The 16,944-nt window shown below is 37.9% G+C and overlaps 1 protein-coding gene across 1 annotated transcript in view; it reads left to right on the top strand.

The window, feature by feature from the left end:
• Nucleotides 1-1,744: 1,744 nt before the first annotated feature.
• Nucleotides 1,745-16,944, top strand: part of epb41l5 (erythrocyte membrane protein band 4.1 like 5) — a 39,349-nt gene continuing 24,149 nt past the window's right edge. Inside the window, exons 1-7 of the mRNA XM_062431145.1 lie at nt 1,745-1,920; nt 3,642-3,854; nt 12,102-12,206; nt 13,483-13,525; nt 14,027-14,105; nt 14,409-14,453; nt 15,118-15,170. Of these exons, the coding sequence (XP_062287129.1) occupies nt 3,675-3,854; nt 12,102-12,206; nt 13,483-13,525; nt 14,027-14,105; nt 14,409-14,453; nt 15,118-15,170 (505 nt within the window). The 5' untranslated portion in view covers nt 1,745-1,920; nt 3,642-3,674. The remainder of the gene's footprint in view (nt 1,921-3,641; nt 3,855-12,101; nt 12,207-13,482; nt 13,526-14,026; nt 14,106-14,408; nt 14,454-15,117; nt 15,171-16,944) is intronic.

The following is a 16,944-nucleotide window of genomic DNA, read 5'->3' as shown; positions in this document are numbered from 1 at the left end:
TCTATAACAGCGAGTGTATATATAATGAAACACAAAATAATAAGAAATGTTTTTCCTTATATACCCTTGGTTAACTCCTACCTGTGTCATAAAAAAAAAGATTTCTGTTCTCAGTTGCTTGTTTCTTTCTGGTATCATGGTTTTACAGTGCTTTGGACATGTCTATAAGCTTGATTGTGAACAATTAAAGCTTGTCTGTCAAAGCATGGAGACGTGGCTTCAGATCACCTTGCTTTTCCACACTGTAAAAGTGAGGTTGGGCAATGTTAGAATAGCTAGCTAATTTTTGTTAAATTAGTTAGATTTAATGAAGTGAAGCAAGTTGTCACAATGCATTAACAAACTGCAGAAAATAACAAAAATGTTATTTATACTATAGCAGCTGTCTAAAAGGAAAGAATACGTGTTGAGATAGATTGTGAAAAAAGGGTTTTCTAGGAAAATGAACTACTAGAGAGACAACTTCCTGCTCTCTTGCAATAAGCCAACCTTAAAGATTTATGATAATGTCACACAGTGTGATAGATAAGGTACTTTGGATCTACTATCTCTTTTTATAATAGTATTTTAAGCCAGAGATTTTTAGATATTTATAGATAAAGAGTACTCGCAGAGGCCACAGTGGTAGCTATTACTGTGCATTAAAGCCCCCAAAGCAGATAAAAGATGCATGCGTGTACTTTCTGTAGGGAGGATGACGGGCACACACGGCTGTAAATGCAAACCCACAAAATAAATATAATACATTTTAAATGTATCTATAGACAGTCTAAATACTGTACTTTTCATAACTTCTTACAGCACAGTTGAGTTGTATGTTACTATATGGTAGGCTTATTTCATTAGGATGATATTACTAATACAGAGCGCATTTTGTAAGCAGTTAAACCATTTAAAAGAGAAAATGGCCAAACATGCATATATTATAGTATATTCAGTATACATTCTAGTTTATGTCCTTAAGATACTGTAAAGATTCAGATTTGGGAAGTTTATTGATGGCAAAGCTTCCGATTTAAAATAAGCCATGACGGGTCAGGCAATGTGCATGTTCAGTATCCTGCAATAGAGACACTTAAAACAATTCAAAAATACTTATTTTTTACTTACAATGGGGGCAGGAACTTTAAAACACTGCTTCTGTACACACTTTGCTACTCTACTGCACTAAATGCTTAATGACCCCTGAGTCCTAAATGCACCACATATCTTAACAGCTTCTTCTAGTTATCTTTGGGCACATTTATACTGTGTTCATAGCCTACTGTGTATACTATTATTTATTTTTTTTAATTCCCGGAGTGTCCAGAAGAGGGCGGCTTTGTCAAATGAAAGTGGGGCAGACTTATGAATGATTTTCTTGAAATCCAGAAAATGAATGTGAAAGCCAATTTTTCTACAAGTGGATGTTAGAAACAGCATCAACTAAAACTATTTTATGAATGTATTGCTATTTAAATATTTGACTGTATAATAATAGTAGTATAGCAGAGTTTGGTTTTCTCTTGCCTTATTTTAACACATTACACAATATAACTAAAAACCTTGAATGCAAACTATCACATGTAAGTGGAAGTAAGTAAGTGGGGTTTTTTTTATATGTTTTTAGGTGAGAATATATTAATATATTAATTAAACTACACCACTTTGAGGAGCGTTTTGTCGCTTTAAAAATGCTAATGAAGTTTTTGTTAGGGATTTATCCTGACGTCACATCCTGAGGAGAGCTTTGCCTCCTACTTTTTTGTTGGGACCTGGGAGAGAAAAATTATCCCCGCAGCGGAGGAAAAAAAAACCACCACAAGGGAAAAAGAAGGAACAAATTCAACAAAATGGAAATGTACAAGGTTGCTGTTTAGTCGCCTGCAATGCAAGCCGACGTGCTTTCGTGGTGAATTCCCCCCTTCCTTTTTATTCTCTGTAAGTATCCTTTCATCCTCCTCCTTTTAGGATCCACAAGTGGCTGTTGTTGCACGGCAGCAAGTGTTTGTGTCGGATCGAAGCTTGTATTTAGAGCGAGAGGAGGCGTTCGTTTTACTGCACGGCGTGTCGCTTGTGCGTTCGGAGTCTAGAATGTTTTAATGTTCTATGTGAGCGCTGCTTAAACGGTTAGCTCCTGTGTTCTAAATCGAACGCACACCTGTTGCTTCTCTTCCCTTTACGCCAGGTACTAAGGTCGCTAGCTGCGTTCAAAGTGAAGCAGACGATTAAATAGGTTTTATTAAGTTATGTTTTCTAGATAGTATCTTACCTGGTTTACTTATGTTTTTCATATATATTTATTGTGGGTTTTTGTTCCTCGAAGCTAAGCTAATGTTTTAGTCTTCTTCTTGGCTGACCTGAAAAGCAAAGATCCCTTAAAGCAGGGGTCTCAAACATGCGGCCCGGGGGCCAGAAGTGGCCCACCGAGGAGTCCAATCCGGCCCACTTTCCTTCCGGTCTTCTCTTCCTTCCATCTTTCTTTCCTGTCTTTGCTTCCTTCTCTTCCTTCTGTTCTTTGCTCCCTTCCTTCCATATTTCCTCCCTGTCTTCTCTTCCTTCCTTCCTTCCTTCCTTCCTTCCTTCCTTCCTTCCTTCCTTCCTTCCTGTCTTCTCTTCCTTCTTTCCTTCCTTCCTTTGTTTTAATGATCCAGGTTGTTTGTGGCCCTTGAATGAAGATGAGTTTGACCATCCTGCCTTAAAGTAACCCTTAAAACTTACGTTAGCAAACGATTAACTAACTTTTTCAGTCATTTAGCGTTAGTTAGTGTCACTTTATTAACGACCTCTCACATTTATAACCCCAACTTTTGCTTAGGTTTAGTTTTATTGTGCATGTGTTTTCTTAGTTATCGTTCAATATTTAATTATTTGTTTTATATAATGTTATCGCCAAGCAGGTATCCGTGCTATATTAGATACCGAGAGTAGATACTGATTGATATTTAAAAGGTTTTTGTCTTGTTAAGTTGACACAAGTTGCATAATAAACATATATCTGAGTCCAGTGGTTCTCAAAGTGGGGTCCCGGCATCCCCAGGGGTCCTTGAAGGGTGTGCATTGGGCCCCCAGCAAACAGGGGAATAATTTACTGTCACTATAATTTCATCCTTAAGTAACACAATGACAAGGATGTATGACTATGATCTTGGTCATGAGTTTCATTTCTGTAATAAAAGGAAATAATCTGATCAAATTGGGCGGTCTGTGGTCTAATTTGTGTCAGTTTAGGGGTCCTTGACATTTGAGTACCATTGGCCTAAGTCGCCTCCGGTTTGGTTTGGTTTTATTGTGACATAAAAAAAAACAGAAAACCACCAAATATTTACTAATAAAACAAACAAAAAAGACTCACATCTGACACCAACTGTTGGTTAACGGCTGCAAAGCAAAACTAACCAAATGGTACGAATTAATAGTGGTTAGCTTCAACATTTGAACCCAAAATATTAAATAAGAACCTCATTTTGACAATCTGTAGGATCATATGAACCAAAAATGATGCCAGTGTAAGTCAGGTATTCATGAGGGATAACTTTATACCTGCCAACTAACATAATAAAAACCTATAGTTTGTTAACACCACAATTTGACATTCCCTCTGCTTATGTTTCATCGTAGACCTTGTTTGATGTTTTTTTGTCTTCCCTGTCCCCTCACAGGTGTGGTAGTTTGACCCTCCCTCTCCCCCCATCATGCTGAGTTTCCTGCGCAGGACGCTGGGGCGACGCTCCATTCGGAAACATGCAGAGAAAGCCCGGTTACGAGAGGCGCAGCGTGCCACGACGCACATCCCTGCTGCTGGGGAAGCAAAGTCTGTCATCACCTGCCGCGTGTCCTTGTTGGATGGAACGGACGTAAGCGTCGACCTGCCGGTAAGGAAGACACCCAGAGTTTGAGGTTGTGCCTGTTTGGGGGATGTTGCTCGTGATCGCCAGCTAGATCATTCACACACTCTGCCATACTTATGAACAGCGGGTTGACGTTTTCACTTTTAATTAAAGCTGCAGTGATTAGTTGATTAATCAATTAGTTGCCAGCTATTTTGATTATCAATTAATCATTTGGAGTTACTCTTTAAGCAAAAAATGCTCCAAATTCTCTGGTTCCAGCTCCTCAAATGTGAATATTTTCTGGCTTCTTTCCCAGTTAACGAGTATTTTTTGGGTTGTTGACTGTTCAGGACATAACAAGATTTTTGATAACATTACTGTGGGCTTTTGGACTTTTTTCTCCATTTTCTGGCATTTTACAGATTAAATAACTAATCAGGATGAGAAATTAGCCACCAGGGAAATGCTGGTAAAATATGTAGATAGATAGATAGATAGATATCTATGGTTGGTAGATTTCAGTAATGACTTGCTCCTTGAGTGACTGCTGGATTTGAACATTTACCTGTCAGTGCCTGGTAGATATTCACATTTTAATAACTAATTGATTAATCAAGGAAATAATTGACAGGTTCATCTAATAAAATTAAACTTTAGCCGCAGCCCTGCTCTTGAATTAGATAGATATATTGCAGCAAAATTAGTTTGAGAGTAAACAAGCAGCTGGTTAACAGGATAGTGCTTTAATGACTATTAGAAAAATAGGATTTTCAGCACATTAGCAACCCTTCAAATGTTCCAGCAGGACTTTCTGTAGCTTTACAAGGACTTTTGGCTCATAAAAACAGTGAAGAAGGTAGTAATCACAGTCTGAGGTTGTTTTCTTCAGTTTCATCATTCGTCTGCTGGGAGAGAAAGCGCGATAGCTGCTCCATTGACCATTTGTGTAGCTGTGTCAGTGGAGCAGTCTTTCAGGCTTACTTCTGTGTGTGTTTGTGTGTGGGCGTTTGTGGTAGTGTTGCTGATTACCTATAAATCCATGATCCTCTCTAGGGAACACGCTTAATCACATGACAGCATCACATGACCTACAGGGGCTCATCACCAAGTGGACACATAACAGAACGTCTCCTCTCCTCTTTTTGTCCTCTTTCTTCTCCCTGCTTCCCTCTTTTTCTCATGTTATTCCATTTGTTTCTCAGTCTAAAACTTCTAATAGAGACACACACAGTCTCCAAGCTACTCCTGAGCAAAAAAAAACACAATTTATTTTTTTATTTTTTTATTCTTACTAGTTTGGTTTGTGTTTCTTGTGCATTCCTTGTGTCAAACCTACAGCATTCCTGTGAGGGATCCTGTACGACTGGATCTTATCTCTATATCTAACGCTGTCTGGCATAAAATTCTCTAGATTATGTTTAGTTTTAGTTTAGTTTAGTTTTTAGTTTATTTGCACATAAAGAGAAAAAAATACATAATACAATAAAAGTAATTCATGCCGATTTTTTGAGACTAAGAAAATAAAACGATAATAAAAAAAGAGAAATGTGCAGGAGGAGGAGCCAATAAAAACCAATCAGGTCTTGTCAGGTGGCCGTCCTATAGTGAAACATACAACATAAAAACTTAAAAATAAAAAAATACATACAAAATCTGAACAGAAACAAACAAAACAAAGCAAAGCAAATAATAATAAATAATGCTGTGTTACTTTCATGCAAAAACTTAAATGCCTGAGCTCAAGCAGCATTTCCGAAATTCTTACCAGCTCAGTAAACAATAAGACGTAACATAAAAACATACTTTATACAGCATGTCTCACAAGTGATGCCAGACATTTTATTGAGCTTGTGTAAATGTAAAATCATTTAACCCATTCTATCAGCTCAGTGTTGTTGTTGGACTCTTATTCAGTGCTTCTTCTAGTTTAATCTTATCTGCTCGGACTACTTTCTCTTTCTCCTCGCTCTCACGCTCCTGTTTATAGTTAGCCTGAATTGACTCCTTCTTTTTTTTCTTTTCTTTTTTTTTTACATGGCTGTCTCAGCAGTGTTGGTCATTAGCTCTGGTTTTCTTTTGTTTTTCCTTATTTTATTGATTTTTGCTTCAGGTTAAGATTACTTTCATGCCTTAAAGACTCTCAGGTATTTCGCTGTGCACCACTGAAGGAAGTTTTTAAATTTTAGTGGATTTCTGGATGCATTCCTGCAGGACCTTGGCTTAGTGTTAGGTTTCAGAATTAGCTTTTTTTTTGTGTGTGTGTGTGCGTGTTTCTCCGTCTATCTCATCATCCAGCTGCCTCTTAAGCAATATGGCAACAGCAACACTACTATTTGGCACATTGCTCTGTTTGAATTAGCTTCTGGTTGATACTGAATTTTTTGGGGCCAATACTAATATTATGGATTGAAAAAAAAAAATCAGATATTGATATACTGGACGATAATCTTCATATGTGCAGAATACGTACATAAAACTAATATTTCTCAGTGTCCCTGTGGATCCTTAAAAGTCTTAAGATGTCTTAAATTTAGTTTTTAATATGCAAGGTCTAGAAATGTCTTAAAATGTCTGGAATTGTAGGGGTTAAGGCATTACTTTTGATTTGAGCTGGGGCAGAGTGAATGAGTGTAATTATATGTGTTCAGTTTATTTATCATTATAATCATTATTTTCTCATTATTTTACAAAATCAACCAATCCACATAATTATTAGTTGCAGTCTTATGTAAATGAGCATTCCACTCCATTTCACCCCACTACAACAGTAAAATCCTACTTTTGTGTTATTATATGTCTCAGCAATGGTATTTTTTTTCCTTAAAGAGGTATTAAAAATATCATAAGTCTTTAAATTTGTTCTTAAAAATGTGCAAATACCCTGATGTTTGCAATGTGGTTATCAAACACTTGTGACAAAGATATGTAATAGAAGCAGTTTAACTATAATAAACTTTATTGAATAAAATGACATCAGTGCACTGAAACAGTAGACTTCACTGGGAATTAAATAGATAATAAATCGGGACAGCATATATGCTGATAACGATACATCTGTGATAGGCTAATATCGGCCGATAATATCAGCTGACTGATACATTGGTCTGGCTCTAGTTTGAATGCTTTGCCTTGTAGAAGTCGATCTCATTAATGACAACAACATGACCAAAGAAGAATTGATGGTAAGACGTCAAAAATAGATGATTCGTTTTAATTAAAGATGATTATGAAATTATATTACAGAATAAACACAGGCAGCACAGAAGCAATTCCCCTTGTTGGATATGAGCATATAATATTGGTTTAGCTCAACCTTTCCTTTACTGCAGCTTCTACTGTATTTATTTGACAGTCTACAATCTTCCCACTAGACACAGATGCTGATGTAACTACAATGCTACATCAAGGTACTGAAAATTACACACATTATGATGTTCTGGACCTTCCCTTGAGGAAATGTTCACAAATTGGACCTGAGTGAATTTTAATTGAATACCCCTGCTTTAAAGTATCAACCAAAATAAATCGATACCAAGTAGTGTCGAAACATCTCCCATCAAACGATACCTGCAATGGATCCTTTTTGAACCCAGAGCTAGAAAATATGACTATTTGTACAGACTTGCTCACAGCCAATCAACGCAAGCGTTCTTCGATTAAATGTGACATGTGATTGGCCCACTGCCACAGCAGCTACAACCCGTCTGTGGTGGTGAATTTGAGGTTAGCGCGCTTAGCAGTTCAGCAGCTGAGATGCCACCTAAATGCTCTAAAGTGTGGCTACACTACACAACTGTTACACCGGATAAAAGCAAGTGTAAAAAGTGTGTTAATTGGTATCAAATTAAGTACTCAACTAGTATCGGTATCACTAAAAGAGAGCTTGCATTGGCACTGGTATCGTCCTCTGATGTAGTTTGGATTCATGTTGTATTTTTCTGCCAAAAAACAACCTGAATGAAGAACTCTCACATCCACAAAATGTTTAAAGGCAGGTGCTGGATCGAAAAATTTAGAAAACTTACAGACAAAAGTTAGATAAAAGATGTCCACGTTTTAATGATGGCTCCCAACAAATTTAAACTAACAGAGCGACGTTTTGATCTATACATAAAATGCTTTTGCCTCTTTTTGGGTTAATAAGACTAGTTTCTATACTACCAGGTGTCAGTTAAATAGTTGTCAAGTCAACGTCAGCTGACAGAAATTTGGGGGACCCAGCAGTTTGTTTTTCTTTTAGGATGTTCAAGCAGTTGTAAATTAAAAGGGGGGGCATCATCTAAAACTGAATAGGACCCATTCAAAGGCTTTACTGGCTCTCCAGCTGTGTGTATGTGTCACTAATATGTAAGGCCACCCAAAGTTGTCTCCTAGGATACGGCCGTTTGTTTGTTTGCATCCATGACCAATGACCATATATTCAATCCACAAAGCCCTGCAATTCACATTCCTCCTGTTTAATGGTATACCTCTCTGCATTTTCTTTACATCTTTCACCCTTTACTCTCCATTTTAAGTTCTTATAGTGAAAAAGATGAAGAATCTACAAAATACTAAATGTAATTAAAACATGGATGTGAGTTTGTCTTTTTGTAGGGTAGTACAGGTAAATAAATATCGTCAAAATATGTGGGTATGTAGGTGTATGATAAGAAAAGATAAGATATTCCCTTATTAGGCCCCCAGTGGGGAAATTTACATTATTGCATCATCAAAGTGCACAGTAATAAAACAGGAAGAGCATCAATAGAAAGAATAAAGAACAATAAATACTAAGTAAGTACACAACTGATAAAGAGTAGTAAAAAAAATAACAATTGTAGTAAAAAATATAGTAAAAAAACCCAGCAACATTATTTAAAAGATATAATAATATTAGTGGTGAATGATAATATACCTGAGTTATATATTGTTATTACATGGATTTTAAAGTGGAAAAATAAATATATATATATATATATTGCACGGTTGAACTGAGTAATAGTATGCATTGGTTGAGCAGGGATGAACATGCAGCCAGGGCTGGACGATATGACCAAAATCTCATATCATGATATAGCATATTTTAATGAATTGAATAAATACTCTACCTTTTGCTAGTTTTTTAACATATCCATTGTTGAACTAAGCCTGTTTATCTCTTACTAGATGTGGCATCATTGTAGTACAGTGCAGTCATGATGGAGTCAGAACTCTTTGGAGAACGTTTAGTACTTGTGGCCAGTCTGTGGTAATTCAAAGCAAGCTCTGCAGAGTCACACAAACTACTTAAAGGCTGAAAGTTGCTTTAATTTAACGCTTAAAGTGTATACTTAAATGGGCATGTGAATTGATGTATCATTGAGGTGAGGCAGAAATGTGTAATTGGTAAATATGGGCCTGAAATGATAGGTGAAGGGTTGTTATTCACCCTTTTTATTTCATTTTTAAAAGTGTACAGTTAGTGTACAGTTAAGTATGTAAAAAAAATAGATTAGATTATCTAAACTTTTGCTCGTCCCAGGCATTGTGGTCCGCCTCTTCAAAATTAAAGCATAACCACATTTCTTCTCGTTCATTACAGCAGGTCAGGACATTGGCTTAAACTTAAACATTCGGACACAGCGGCCGAGAGACAGAACTGTACGCTTGCAGGCAGAAAGACCGCAAACAGCTGAACAATACTGCAGGCACTATAACAAGGCCTTGCACACACACACACACACACACACACACTCACACACTCACACACAGAGACATGCGCACACACACATTCACAATGAGTCCTTTGTACTCTCACTCCCAGGGTACTGTAGGGGTGCGGTATGCCTTGTCAGCTATGCCAACTAGCATGGGGCCAGCGCCCCCCCCCCGAGCTGCCCAGGAGCTCTTGGGCTATGTGTGTGTGTGTGTGTAGGAGATGCAGGGAAAACCTCTATGGCACCCACAGTCCTTATTCTTTACTCGTTCAGAGTTTTATGTAACCACTGGGATATGCTGCTATTTTCTGTGGGTAACATTTTGGACATACTTTTGTAAAAATGTACCAAAGAAGTAAACTACAAGCATTTTGAGCTAGAGCTGCACACATAAAAGCGTGCTTAAGTCGATTATTATAGCTTAGTGAGCATAGCTGTGTCATTTGCATACAGAACACATGAAATATGTGTTTTATAGGGAAAGAAGCAGCCTTTATTCATCATGTTATTTTTTTTTTAAAGAGGCTGTTTAGTTGTGTGTTTTTCACCTGGTGGCATGACACATGCAGTAGTTACACTTGTTAGTTGTTGAAGTGGTTAGCGCAACTTTTCAACAAGCATACAAACAATCCTTACAGTATATATATTTTATGTTACAGTTGCACCCCGTTATTTTACTGAAGAACCACCAGCAACAACCCTGTCATTTTTCAAGCATGATTTAGCAAGATTTTGATTTTAAGCCTCTTGTATAAATGTCTCCTCCTGTAACCGTAGCCCTGACCTCCTAATTGATTGATTTACAACAATTTTTTTTTTTTTTTTTTTAGATAGAGTGATTTTAGTTTAATGATTCAGAGTGACATTAACAGAGTTACACTAACGAGACTAGGTATATTTATTGGAGTTACTGGAGTTTAAGTAGTGTAATGTGACTTGTTTATTACAGTTTCCATCCTTTTTCCTTTTGTTCTTCTTGTGCACTTGACAATTTACATTTTGCTATTTGATTATTCAAATATTCTTTAGAAATGTGGCATTTTTTGGATATGCATTGCTGTGGAAACTGTGACTTTCAAGCATTGATAATGAGCTTATCATCAAATCCATTTATGGTCATTTTTACTGTACATTTCTGCAAGGCATAATTTAAAAAATGTTTCTCTGGGCTCAAAGCGCAAGGAGACATAACTAAAGTAACCCTAAAAACACGAACATTTCAGTTATAACAACACAATATTAGAAGAATAAATATGAAAGCTGCATAAAATCCCTAGGGTAACCATCCCGTCTGTCGATAGTTGCCAAAAATCGCAACAATAACGTAACTAATTTGATGTCTAAATACTTCACTTTTTGTCATGTTGGCCTTATGCCTGATGAAGATCCTGTACTGTCGACACACGTTGCCGTTTTTCAGTCAATAATAAAAATACTTCAGTAGCTTAAATCCAGTTTTTGGACACTCTACTTTTTCCTGACTTGTTGCTTTTTCACATGATGGCTTAAGGGGAAAGTCAATTATAGATGTTTTGGTTTGTGGGTGTCTAATATCCTTTTGATGCTCAGAAAGATTGGTGAAAATGTTTTACAACTGTAGTTTCTGTGAGTACAAAAGAGTAAAATGTAATTTTAGTGCAAAAGAAAAGATGGAAAAAGACATTATTAATCACAGAAAAAATATAGAGGGAGGGAAAAATAAGAAGAAAAGAGGAAGAAATGCAGCAGCAGACTGTTTTCGGACGGCGTCTTTTCCCAACAGAGTCAGATGATCACATTATGTGTCCAGCTACCCCACTTCCCTCAGCTCTTGGGCGTCTGGGGCACTTCAGCCCCCTTCACCATGGCAACCCTGTCGCTGTGCCTCGTGTGTGTGTGTGTGTGTGTGTGTGTGTGTGTGTGTGTGTGTGTGTGTGTGTGTGTGTGTGTGTGTGTGTGTGTGTGTGTGTGTGTGTGTGTGTGTGTGTGTGTGTGTGTGTGTGTGTGTGTGTGTGTGTGTGTGTGTGTGTGTGTGTGTGTGTGTGTTCCCAGTCAGAGCACAGGCAGTAACTGGTACGGCCTTGTTAGAGAGGACAGCACCTCACTTCAAACTTTCTGCACTCATGTTTAATATTTTCTCAGATCTGTGTTTCATATTCATAAAAAAAAACACAACTCAGAGGATTTTTACTTAAATCAAACCAGAAAAACTTGCACTCAAAGCAACATTTTGGGAAGAAGAGGCTTAACATTGTTTTTAAGTGCCTCTTCAGACAAATCTAATGTAAACTAAAAAATGTGTGTGAGTGAGAGAGGGCATGTGTTTTTTATTAACCCTGCTTCAGCTCTGGTAGAAGGTCTCATTTATTATGGATGAAAAAAATGTCCACAGTAGCATCAAAACCATATTGCAGATTTGTAATGTAAACTGAGGTTTTAAATTTAATTTTCTTCAGGACTTGTTTTTATACATTAATCTTCCTGAGATTTCCTTTACATCCCCACCCAATATTAGTTTGGTACATGAGCACCTTCATGAGTATCAGCATTGCCGCTATGGAAAAAAAACCCAATAAAATTATAGTTTTTAATGACGTCACTTGTGTGTTTGTTTGTGTGCTTCCCTCATCAGAAAAAAGCCAAAGGTGAGGAGCTGTTCGACCAGATCATGTACCACCTGGACATCGTAGAGAAAGACTACTTTGGACTGCGCTTCATGGACTCAGCACAAGTACCGGTAAGAGCTGAGTTCCTTGCTTCTTTTTGTTTTTTGAGGGTTGTTTTTTTTTTCTCCAAATTTTATTTTCATGCCATACTGTGGGAAGCATCACTTTTCTGGTTGTTTTATTTCTGCAAATAATGATGGAGAGAATTAGCTCCTCAACAAGTGCTGAAATGCATCAGGACACATATAAATCTGTAATCTGTATAAAGCGTCCTGCGTCCACGTCCACATCGCGATGCATCGTATAATTGAGACATTTCTCCATCCCTAGTAATATACATCAGTGGTCTCCAACCCTGCTCACACCTGATTCTAATAATGAACTTGTTATCAAGCCCGTTGACAAGCTTCAGCTGCTTGATAACAAGTTCATTATTAGAATCAGGTGTGTTAGAGTGGGGAGATACATAAAACATGCATGTACCGGTATATATTCTTTAAACATAAAATGATTTGCTGACGTATCGATATCTGATTTTTTTTTTTTTTACTACTTGGGCATTTGGCCAAGAAATCCAGTATCGGTCGTGTTCTATTTCCGGCAGTGTTCTCTTCTTAGGTTTCAGTCTAAATCACTATTCGCCCCATTCGAGGGAAGGCTTGAGGCAGGGACTTTTCCTTTCCACTGAATGGACTAAAGGGATTGGTTATGGGACTCTTGTCAGCTCTGAGAGTCAGGCTGTGCTCTGAGACAAACTGGTTCAAGTTTTATCGGTCTGCCAGCGCCCCCCCCCCCCCCCCTTTCCTTCACACTGATACTCTGTGAAGGCCGTGGAAGCAGGGAGGAATGATGTAGCAGAAGGAGAGAGGGGTGGAGGTGGACAGTCAGGAAAGGGTGGGAGAGGGAGCTGAAGTTGAGAGGGAGGGCTGTAACCAGGAATGCGGGGGAGAGGAGACGAGAGTGCTGCAAGTTCCTCTGTTATCTCTCTCTCCCTCTCTCTTTCTCTCTCTCTCTCTCTCTCTCTCTCTAATTTACACATGCACACACACCACCAACCCTCCTTGACATTGTTCATGCCTCGTAGAGCCTAAACTTCCAAGAAGCATTACAGCACATTACAGAAGACTGACTTTTGTGTGTTTGTGAACGTCCTGACAAAAGACCTCCTCGACTTAGTCCATTCATTTAGTTAAACACAACTTAATGACATGAATATTTGTAATACTTTTAATCCTTGTGGAAAAACAGGTAATACCTGAAAGCTCAAATGTGAAAGCAGTATTCCTGGTAAATAGGTTTTGCTTCTTTCTTTTAAAAAAAAGTTGTATCATCTTTATTTTTTTTCAGCATTGGATTGACGTTACAAAAAGTATCAAAAAGCAAGTGAAAAGTAAGTATACACATGTTCTACATACTTCTCTCACATTTCATTTACTTCATATCTGGAAAGTACCTTTTTTTTTTTTTACACTGCACTTTTTTATATATATATATATATATATTTTTCTGAGTAACAAGTAGGTTTGTGCTGATAGCAGACAGTCATGACCACTAAGCCTCTACCATTGTATGATTGTGATTTAAAACGCTGCACCCTCCCCCGGGTGTCAGACGGTCTTTTGCATAAATTACTAACCCTCCCAACACAACCCCCCCACCACCACATCGTCATGTCAATTTTGTTGACATCACCCAACCCTAATAACAAGTCATAATGTGTGTGCTTGTGTTGGTCTGTATAAGTGTATGTGGAGCATCTTTAAGAGAAGTTAACTAGTTTTTTTTAGTTTTTTTACCCTTTCTCAGTTACTTCAATCATTAAAATATGTACTATATGATTTTAAAGCTTGATAATATTCACACTCAAATGTTATTTTGAAATCTCTGTTAGTTGGCCCACCGTACTGCCTTCACATGAGAGTCAAGTTTTACTCCTCAGAACCGAACAACCTGCACGAGGAGCTTACCAGGTGAGTTAAGAATCACTACACTCACTTTTTAAAATCTCTGTGACTTTGTCTATTTTGTAAATCTGCTAGAAGAGATTTGCAACATAAGTAAGTTCCTTTTGGCGTGTGTCACTAAACGTATAAATGAATCAGCTGCTACTTAAGCATTGTATCAAGTGTTTCGTTGGATAGTTTGTCCATTGATCCTGGCGTCCTTGCTACCAGTTTGGCGTAGATTGTTTTTTATTCTCTGTCATTATATTTCATGAAAGTTCATCATCATCACCACATTTTGACAATAGCATTGTCTTCTTCTTCTTTCAGATACTTGTTTGTGTTACAGTTAAAGCAAGACATCCTCAGTGGAAAGTAAGTCATTTTCCTGCATTTCAATTTAAAATAAAGTACCCAATGAAGTGCTGTATACAATGTTGGTGTCATTGTACTCCAAATACATTCTCTGTAATTAAATTAAGATAAATAAAATAGATAGATCCATTAAATGAATCCATTAAATAAACACTAACAGTTAAATCACTGGCCCAAATTGCCAACTCATCGCTGGCTCCTTGACATAAATTCCAGCTGACTACTAGATTTGTCTTAATACATTAACCCTCCTGTCTTATTATTTAACCTATTATTTCACACAGCTAACTTGTAAATCCCTCGAATAAGACAATATATCTTTCTTTATCAGTTGTTTTTCTTGTTGAGTAGTGTTTGTATTAACTAACAGTGTTTCATACATGAAGTCAGTTGTTGTGTCAGTAGTCACAGTCATGGTGATATCATAACAGACTTATAAGATTACGCTTGTGAACAGTAGTCGGTAAGTATTAGTCAGTAGTCAGTAAAGCACACTGGGACTTTTAGTTTTTACCATCAAGTAGATTAAAATTGTTTGGCTAAATACTAACAGGACATGGTAAAGACTAACGACTCTGTCAGAGAGAAATGTAGGAGGTTTATGCCAGTGTTTTAGCTTCATTAAACTTGCTGTGTCTGACTGTAATCGTCTGTGTATTTTCAGGCTAGAATGTCCATTTGAAACAGTGGTGGAGTTGGCTGCTTTCTCACTACAAGGTAAGCTCAGCAGGTCTCCAGGACTCTCTCACACCATGTTTTTAATAATCAGGATCACCTCTGTAACAGCTGCCATTGTTTGTACATCATGGGTGTGATGGGGCCACACGCTGCTATGCAGAAAAGGAGACATGTACAGTCTTGGTTGTAGAGAGCCCCAAAATGGCTTTTGCAGCACACATGTAACCAGTTAGTTAGTTGGTTAGTTAGTTAATGGAGTGAGTCACACAAGTATTTGTCAGTTTCAGGTTGGATCATGGACCACTCACACACCAAGAATCCCAGCAATTCTTACATCTGCAGTGACTCATTTCTCATTCAGCAGCTAATTTCTCATGGTTTACGTATCTTAAATCTCTTCCACCCCTCCCACATTCCCAACAGGCATTACAGCCAACTTACACAATTATTTCATAACTGTTGAGCCCATAAAATAATGTCCCCGCATCTGATTTGAGCTGTGTCTCACCGTGCACTCACCTGACAGCGCTGTGCACTCAGTAGCCCGGCTGCAGGAGTGGGACCTTCTGTTCTCTGGTCCACACGAGTTTTCCTTGATCTTTTTGAACCAGTCATGGCTGTCTTTGTGAATCACCATCTGCTCCGGGTGACCCTGCACTCCTGGTATCATGGTCACAGAGGCACATTAACCCCTCCACTTCAATAAGATTGCAAATCAGGGAGTAATGTAGCTTTCACTAACAACAGCATGAGATTGCAGACACGTGACTGAGATGTGATTTTTTTTTTTCCCATAGTGCATTAAGAGCCAGCACTCCTCTGCATACAGGTTACCCTCTGAGCTTTTATTATGAACAGTTTATGTTTACATGCAGTGTTAGCCACCAAAATTGGTCTATAAAATGTCAGAAAAATATCAGTTTTCTAAAGCAGGTGCATCTTCAAATGCCTTGTTTTGCCCTCACCAACTGTCCACTAGCAAAATATATTTAGGTTACTAAAGAAACTGGAAAATATTCAAATTTAATTTAAGAAGCTGAAACTAGATAATTATTAGAATATATTTTGATGATCCTGAATCCAAGAGCAAGAACAGTGTTTTTCATCTTAACTCTGACTGAAAAAAAGAGAAACTGTTTATAGAACTTTTAGATTCATTCATGATATTTCTGCTGCTTCTGTACTTCTTGCCTTCATTAACTTCATTTTCAACGAAGCATCGGTTAAATATCTGTATAATAGCATGAACAATGTGGCGTGTTTTCTGGCATTATTTGCTTATTTTGGAAGTTTAAAGTAAGAGTGTGACAGTCTAGTGTCCACTTCGGTGAAATTAATGTTGCAATAGCTTCATACACTGCGTTCAGGAGTAGTGGAGCAGAAATTGATTGGACTGTTTTTCCCACCAAGTGTTGAGCAGCAAAGAGTCCATATGTTATAGACTACACATATTAACTGTAAATGGTTTCAGTGTTTAAATGAACAGCATTTACCTGCAGCACAAATAATGCTGCTTCAGAGGAACAATGATTGAGTTGGTGGAGATGTCTGTGGACTGGGATTGCGTGCACAAACACACACACACACACACACACACACACACACACACACACACACACACACACACACACACACACACACACACACACACACACACACACACACACACACACACACACACAGAGTCACTGTGGGGTAAATGCCAGCTCATTAGTGCTCCATCCTCTTCAGAGGCCCCCTAATCCAGCCCCCTTTCTGTCTTCTCTCTCCCTCAGCTGAGCTTTTTCTTTGTTGGTTCACAGATATTTGCTAA

The sequence above is a fragment of the Scomber scombrus genome, chromosome 13 (assembly GCF_963691925.1).
Source record: "Scomber scombrus chromosome 13, fScoSco1.1, whole genome shotgun sequence".
NCBI classification, from domain to species: domain Eukaryota; kingdom Metazoa; phylum Chordata; class Actinopteri; order Scombriformes; family Scombridae; genus Scomber; species Scomber scombrus.
This window is presented reverse-complemented; position numbering and strand designations above follow the sequence as displayed.